General features: G+C 32.1%; 2 protein-coding genes and 1 pseudogene across 2 annotated transcripts; all 3 read right to left on the bottom strand.

Moving 5' to 3' along the window:
- Positions 1–705: 705 nt before the first annotated feature.
- Positions 706–3,613, bottom strand: LOC108743830 (malate dehydrogenase, cytoplasmic-like). The gene is made up of 6 exons (XM_025979247.1): positions 3,438–3,613; positions 3,259–3,361; positions 2,744–2,903; positions 2,320–2,522; positions 1,895–2,214; positions 706–1,787 (listed from the first exon to the last, which is right to left on the bottom strand). Exons 1-6 carry the CDS (start codon positions 3,462–3,464, stop codon positions 789–791), a joined length of 1,812 nt encoding a protein of 603 aa, XP_025835032.1. The 5' UTR covers positions 3,465–3,613; the 3' UTR covers positions 706–788.
- A 114-nt stretch (positions 3,614–3,727) lies between these two features.
- On the bottom strand, positions 3,728–8,188 carry LOC112905894 (annotated as a pseudogene).
- LOC108735089 (malate dehydrogenase, cytoplasmic) lies at positions 5,534–7,330 on the bottom strand. The gene is made up of 2 exons (XM_018466907.2): positions 7,116–7,330; positions 5,534–6,935 (listed from the first exon to the last, which is right to left on the bottom strand). Exons 1-2 carry the CDS (start codon positions 7,116–7,118, stop codon positions 5,937–5,939), a joined length of 1,002 nt encoding a protein of 333 aa, XP_018322409.1. The 5' UTR covers positions 7,119–7,330; the 3' UTR covers positions 5,534–5,936.
- Positions 8,189–8,194: the final 6 nt, after the last annotated feature.

The following is an 8,194-nucleotide window of genomic DNA, read 5'->3' as shown; positions in this document are numbered from 1 at the left end:
TGCTTAATTAATAATAATAATAATATTATTCATTAAAGATTTATTTGGATTACAAAGCGTTTACAAGCTCAAAATCATATTGTTTGGTTCCGCCATTAGTCATATCTTTACAGTAAAATGTGTAAATGTAAAATATTCCTTTTCAAAAAGAAAAAACATATCGCTTTTAATTGTCTGTTTTTAGTAACGATAACTTTAGAAGCATAATAGAAAAAGAAAGTTAATCAGACAACAATAAACTAATGAGAACATAATCAAATAAGGTTTTAGATAGGACCCCTCACCATGACTTTAAGCTTAAGTTTAGTACTGATCATGATACCGATAATCAACTGAATAAAACCTACAACCACCATTTATGAAAGATTTATTTTTTTCTGGATGTATGTTACACATGTCAGACAAATCCTGGTAAATTTGGTGGCGAAGGTTTTTTACTTTTTGTTTATTTAATTTAATTTCAAATCATATATAAGTTGTAAGCAAATATTTTGGTGATATTAATTTTTAGCTTATCAAGTCTCATGTCATTTTCAGAAAGACGATAAAAATCATAAATAAAATAAAAAGAACATTTTACAAATAAATTACATTATTTTTTAATACTTTTTTCATTTGTTCATTATTTATAACATTTTCTTGCAAGTTCTTACAATTCTTACATAATAAACTCATTTCTAATATATCTCCTTTTCAATAAAAATATTTTGAAATCACGTATTTTTGATTTATTAATTTATTCTGTTTTATAATACTTAACGTATGTTAAAGAACTCTTAGCTTGCACATTAGTTCCCTAATATTTTAAAAGCAGCGTCTCTATCCTCTTCTAACTCTCTTCTACTTGCATCCATCATTTTCTTTATTTCATCCTTAACAGTAAGTCCTTGCACAATAAACCACTTCCCATCTTTAATTTCCACAGGGAAGGAGAATATCAAATCTTTTGGCACACAATATGATCCATCACTCATGACGCCCATCGACACAAACTTTCCACTCTCAGTCCCCTTGAACCAGTTATTCATTTGATCAGCAGCAGCTTTAGCTGTCGACATTGCAGCCGATTCCCCTTTAGCTTCCAAAAGTATATTTGTTCTTTGTTGGATCGTTGGAACAAATTCATTTGTAATCCACGTTTGGTCTTTTATAACATCTTCAACTGGTAGTGAGTTAATTTTAGCTTGGGTTACGTCTGGAACCTGTGTGGACGAATGATTTCCCCAAATGATGACGTTATTAATTTGACTAACAGGCACATTTGCTTTACATGCTATTTGTACTGAGGCCCTGTTCTGGTCCAGCCTGTTTAAAGAAGAGAAATTTTCTTTTGGGATAGAAGGAGCAAATTTTGAACAAATTAGGGCATTGGTATTAACAGGATCTCCCACAACGAGAACTTTCACATCCTTCTTTGCGTTTTTATCTAATGCTTCTCCTTGAGCTTTAAATATGGGTGCATTTTCTGGTAGAAGATCTCTTACATCCATCCCTGGGCTCTGACTCTTAGCACCAACGAGGAAAGCTGCAGTTACATCCTTGCAAGCATCTTCAAGTTCGTCGGTACAAAACACACATTGGACTAATGGGTAGGCACAATCAAGAAACTCCATTACTAAACTTTGAAGTTGTTGTTTCTTGTCGGGTATATCAAAAAGGTGGATCATTAAAGTTTGTTCAGGACCAAATACATCCCCTTTTGCTATCATGGGCAGCAGATTGTTGGATATGCGTCCAGTAGCTCCTGTTAGTAATACTCTTATAGGTTCTGGAGGAGGTGGCTCTGACTAAATGTAAATTTGGGGCTTTTACAATTGCATAGTTCGAAATTTATTAAAACATTACGTACTTATATGAAATAGAAGAAAACATATGAAGTTAAATTTCGTCTTACCGATGTTCCGGAACACTTTTGTTCTTCGGTATGTTTATTAGGTTGTGTGGGCTGTCCGATAAGTTCTTTGGGTTGTATGGGTTTTCCATTGAATTCTCTAGGTTGTATGGGTTTTCCGACGAGATCTTTCAGTTGTACGGGCTTCTTGAGGGGTTCTTTAGGTTGTGTAGACTTTTTGATGGGTTCTCCTTGTTCTTTGGGTTCCAAAGTGATCGGTACATTTTGAGAATTATTTGGTGAAGAGTCATTCTCACACAGTGCACGTCTTTGGTTAACAGATAATCGAACCAAACGATCGATTTCCATTTTATAATTCTGTTCTACGTAAAATAATCAAATGTTAAACGTTAATGACTTCTCGATATCTTATAAAAAAAAAATAAAAATTTTCGCATAGGTGTATCTTGAGAAACTTTTTAACTAACCACATGTTTCCAATTCCTGTATTCTTTTACACATTTGACATTTCTCATCAAGTGCAGTTTCTAATGCACTCTGCAATTGTGATTTTGTATCCTGAAAACACTTCAGTTTAATTAATAGCTGTTCTTTTTCACACCGTAAATCAGCTGCTTCCAATTTAAGATATTCACTTTGCAATGCAATTTCATGTGCTCTTGCTTGCAATCTGGATGAAAGAGAGAGAAAATGAGCTTTTAGGTACTATTTCCGGTTACCATTTCTTGTCAACTGAATAAAATATTAACTTTTAATAATTAGCCAATGTGGACTAGCTCTTGAATTAGTAAAAATATTTTAGAGGCATACATTAAAAACCAGCAAATTTCATGAATTACGTGATACATATATTAATACTATTGTACTACTGCTGTTAATTCCCAATGGTACCTGTTAATTTTTTCAACACTATTCCTTATCGCATTATTGCATTCTGCTTTAACCAAAAGGGCCATTTCATTAATATCGGCCAACTCTCTTTCAAGTTGTTTGTTTTTCTTTGCTAAGCAAATCGCTTTCTTCTTAGCTGCATGTTGTTGACATATTGTTTCTAAAGTAAATGTTTTTGTAATTTTTTAGCCAAAATCATTAGGCACTATTATGATATATGTACCACAAGATAAGTAAAATAGTTAAAACGTTAACAAACAAATAAGTTAATAAAAGAAAGTAATAAAAGTTCTTTCCACTTTCAGAGCTTATCATTAATAAATCTGTTTGGGACTTAAATGAAATGATAAATAGCGTCTACTTTAAAAATATTTCTACATGGTGCGGTCACTTTCAATTTAAAGTTACATATTTGTTTGTTATTCCTTATGGGGTAGTAAGCTAAGAGCATCATATGTATTATACGATTTAATAAGAAAGAAAAATGCCTTTTATTCAAAATTTCACATACCTACCTTTTAAAAGTTGTTCTATATCTAATTTTTCTTTTTTTAATCTGAAATATTTTTCTTCCAATTTATCCAAACATTTATCTACTTCGTTTATTCTACATACAAGCTAAAAACTTTCATCTCAATGAATCCTCACATTTTATCACAATAAATTAAATAATTATTTGATATAAATAATATACCTGACGTTTCGTAAGGCATTCGGCCATTTCTTTAAAATGAGACACTTACAGTTTTCTTACAAACATATTTTAAAATCGTAAGTATAGATTGACCGACCTCCAGAAAGACTGCCCCCCATCCTTTCCCATTTTTACTACTTAAATAAAATTTCCGAGTTTATTAATATTGTCAACAATTTTGGTTAACATTTCNAAAAAAAGGCTACTGAGATTTTAAAAATTCAATCTATTTTATAAGTAACATAAAATAAAGCTTTTATAAAATCCAAATGTTAGAGAATTTATTTTATTTAATCATGAAAATCCATTTACATTTGTATTGAAATCCACTACAGGTAATATAATTGTAAAATTTGTTGAGAAATCATTTGAATTATTCCAAATATTTTCAGACAGCAAAATATTTGTGTTTATTATTCTTTAGGTAAGGAGATGTATTTTGCCGCTTCCTCTTTGTGTTTCATTAATTCGTCAGCCGACTCATTCATCAACTGCTTGTGGCAATCGCTAACAGTTAATTGTTGTGTCACACAATATTTTCCACCACGAGTGACAACAGGATATGAAAAAATTATATTAGGTGGGGCTCCATAACGTCCCTTTTTTCCACTACTCACACCCATAGAGACGAACCTTCCAGGTTCAGTTCCCTTAAATAAATAACGAATGTGATCGGCGACGGCTTTAGCCAATGGAAAAACTGAATTCATTTGTCTATATTTAACCACTTTCTGTTCCCTGTTACAAACACTTGTGATAAAGTCGTTTTCAAGCCATTCTTTTGATACTCTTTCGGCTACAGGAATGTTTTCTTGTGAATTTTTTGGACTTATAACTGCATTGCTAGCATCGGGGACAATGTTGGGCCCTTGATTACCCCAGACGATTACATTGAACACCTCGTTAGGGCGGACTCCAACTTTCCTAGCAATTTGGGCTTGCGCTCTTAAATGGTCGAGCATGGTAACTGCAGTGAAATTCTCTTTGGGGATGGTTTGAGCAAAAGCAGAACAAATGATGGTACTAATGTTAACAGGCCTACAATAAACAATAACTTTCACATTTTTGTCTGCATAATCCCGTAGAGATTCGCCATCTTCCTTTAAAATGGGGGCATTGGCCTGTATTAAATTAGCTAGATCATCGGTACCATCGTTGGGTGCTTCCCCTATTATGGCTATAGTAACTTCTTTGAAAGCTTCTGTTCTATTAGTTGTTACAATTAGATCGACGAGTTGTGGATAAACGCAATCTATCAGCTCCATTTGAAGTCCTTTCAAAGCCTTTTCTGAGCTATCAAACAGATGCAATACAATTGGTTGATCTTCACCGAAAGTTTCTCCGCTACATAATAGAGGAGCAAGAGAATAGCCAACGCTACTTGCAGCTTGTGTTAGCAGAATTTTTAATGGTTTCTATAATCAAAATAAAAGAAATTATATAACAGTAGTCATATTGTACTTATAGTAAAATATTTGGAACATCTTTCTGGTTTGAAAACAATATGGCGCTCAAACAACGGATTGATTCGAAGCCTAGATGTTGTCCTTTTTTGGATGTAAACTGCACAACAAGAACTTTTTATATTGCCTTCTCAAGATAGACATTATGCTACATAGTAATGTACTTTTCCAATTTTTAAAATATGCCAACATGCTAGAATTAATTAACTGTTAATATAATTTTAACTGTTGATGGTGTAACTATTGTGAAACTGCATGTGTGAATCAAAAAGCAAAAAAAAAACGTTGGTAGTGTGATCTGTTCTCGTTATTTGTTTAAAATTTCAGTATTTATCTTCACTTATAATCAGGTCTTGTACCAAAAGGGATTTTTGTATCTTCTTCTTACGACGTGGTTGTTTGACGTAATACTACATTACTAACTTTTTAAAATTTAACTGATTTCTAAATTAAATGCGTTTTAGTTGATATAAATAGTGCGCGAACAAGAGAAGTAATCGGAGATTTAAATTTGCAAGTGAAATAATAAAAAACTGTTAGATAAATAATTGCATATAGTGCGATTTTATCTTAAATAAATTACATATACATACAAGATCTGTTTAAATAAATAAAAATGCTATAAACAAGATATTAAACAGCAACATTATTTATTGATAGTTTAAAATGATTACAATTAAACGAAACGGTGGTCAAAAATAATACAGATATAGTAAAGCATACAAAAGTAAATGCGAATAATGTAACAAAATAGATCTGTTAAACCAAAAGCTTTAAAGAAGTTAAATCAGAAGCGCACCTTCTACATTGCTGTTACATAGGTACTAAAAGCAATGCACTAATATACAGCCAGAAAAACCAGGCTCATTTTACAGCTGAATAATTGTGAAGAATTTCAGTTAATTGAAGGTATTTTACAAAAAGTGTACAAAAGAAAATTTGTATTGGATGCTGTCAATTTTTATGTAAGATGACTGAATTAATTCAAAAACTGAAATTCTGATCCAACTTAACTTGTTTAAAGCTTCGTTAGGAGTCACGAGTTGATAACAGAAAATGCTTCAGCTTTTTCTTCTTCTAATTCTTTTCCAGTAGCAGTCAATAACTGTTGATAAAAATCGTTAATAGGGAGTCCCTGTACAATTGACCATTTTCCATTTTTAATTTCCACAGGGAATGAGAATACAACATCCTTGGGTGCTCCATAACTTCCATCGCTGACAACGCCCATCGATACATATTTTCCTGGTTCAGTTCCTCTGAACCAGTCCCTCATGTGATCTGCTGCAGCTTTTGCAGCAGACATCGCTGAAGACATTTTTCTTGCTGCAATTACTGCAGCTCCCCTTTTTTGAACTGTTGCAATAAATTCAGCAAGCAACCATGCCTCATTCTTTACTGCATCAGCTGCCGAAATAGCTGTATTTGGTCCTGTGATAACTTTAGCATGAGAAGCATCAGGAACTTGAGTCGAAGAGTGATTTCCCCAAATGAAAACATTGTAAACCTGATTAACTGGTACACCAGCTTTGGCAGCAATTTGAGCTTGTGCCCTATTTTGGTCTAATCTGGTCATAGCAGTGAAATTTTCTCTCGGAATTGAAGGGGCATATTTTGAGCAAACAAGAGCATTCGTATTTGCAGGATTTCCAACCACCAATACTTTGACATCCTTCTTAGCATATTCATTCAGTGCTTCCCCTTGGACTTTAAAAATTTTAACATTAGCAGACAATAAATCTTTTCTTTCCATTCCTTGTTTGCGGGGCATTGCTCCTACAAGGAAGGCTGCAGAAACATCTTTGAATGCCTCTGCTGGATCAGCAGTTGGTACTACACCACGTAATAAGGGAAGTGCACAATCAGCAAGTTCCATTACAACACCTTGTAGGACCTCCATCATGGGGGGTATATCCAATAAATGCAAAATAACAGCTTGATCAGGACCAAACACATCTCCTTTAGCTATCATATAAAGAAGAGAATAAGCAATTTGACCAGCTGCACCAGTTACCACAACTCGTATTGGTTCAGACTAAAACAAATTAATGTGATTACATAACTACATTATGAATTCCTAATGACGAGTTTAAAAATCGTATTATTCATTTTAATTACTTAAAAACAGGTATATTACATTATAAAATCTTTATGTAGATTTCTCTACACACTCACAATACTTAAATACAGACACTTTTGCAATATAGGTACTTACCATTTTGTATTTTTGAACAAATTTTGTAAATGTGCTACAGTATTTCCAAACGAAAATCACAAATAATTTGACCTTATCTTATGACCGGATAATCTTTTGCCCTAGTAACACTAACGTCAAGTTAAATAGTCTACAAAATATTTATAAAACAGGGAAAACCTGTACGGTTGTATAACTTTATAATTATTTATGTTGGTATCCTTGTGTGCATACTTAGAGGTACTACAAAACTTGAGCAATAAATAACATTAAGTAATTATATAATAGTACATATACCAGTGTAAAATAAAAATAAAACTGACAAAAATAATTTAATAAATAATTTAAAATTGTTTGATGCGCACAGACTAGCTTATTATGTATTAATTTTCAATAGTATATCTAAATATTAAAGAAGATGGCGGTGATGGGCCACGCCAGCAAATTAATTGCATTTTGCGTTAGATTTATTTTAAATCATAGATAATAGATATACAAAGGGATTTTAAATACACCTAATGTAATCTTGTAACAACGACCAATATATGAATACATTAGCTATACATTCGGGGTTACCCCGGTTTATTTTGTTTGGCGTGGTGATTCCTATCTTGCGGTTTACCCACCATGGCCATTACGTAAAAAGCAAAAAAATTGTTGATTGTTCCTTGTAACTCGAGGTAGCAACAAATGTCAAAATAGTGACGTACGTTCAAAAACAAATTAAATATTTGTAGATTATCTGTTTTTAAAGATAGAGATAAATTATAAATAAAAATTGTTGTTTAATAGCTATATTAAATGCGTTTCCATATACGTATAAACCCAATATAATTTATTTATTTATTAACTTAAATGTAAAATACGTTATATGGGAAACGAATTAATTAATTAGTAATTATTCTAAGCAGAATATATAACATCTCTAACATAATCTTTTTTTCATGTACAAATAATCATTATAAAATATTTTCAAAAGGGCAAAAAATGTACCCGTTTTAAATTTTTGTTGGAAAAATTGATTATGCGTGTAGAAGTTTTTAATGAAATTGATATAAAAAATGTAAAACCTTTCTTTATACTCACTTGCTTGGTATATA

The sequence above is a fragment of the Agrilus planipennis genome, unplaced genomic scaffold (assembly GCF_000699045.2).
Source record: "Agrilus planipennis isolate EAB-ADULT unplaced genomic scaffold, Apla_2.0 scaffold20, whole genome shotgun sequence".
NCBI classification, from domain to species: domain Eukaryota; kingdom Metazoa; phylum Arthropoda; class Insecta; order Coleoptera; family Buprestidae; genus Agrilus; species Agrilus planipennis.
This window is presented reverse-complemented; position numbering and strand designations above follow the sequence as displayed.

Bases quoted from the DNA above. Each gene is read 5' to 3' on its own strand.
- LOC108743830 (XM_025979247.1), bottom strand. From the start codon at position 3,464: ATGGCCGAATGCCTTACGAAACGTCAG. The intron at 3,362-3,437 runs GTATATTATTTA...GAAAGTTTTTAG, and splicing joins AATGCCTTACGAAACGTCAG to CTTGTATGTAGAATAAACGA. The intron at 2,215-2,319 runs GTTAGTTAAAAA...TATTTTACGTAG, and splicing joins ACAGGAATTGGAAACATGTG to AACAGAATTATAAAATGGAA.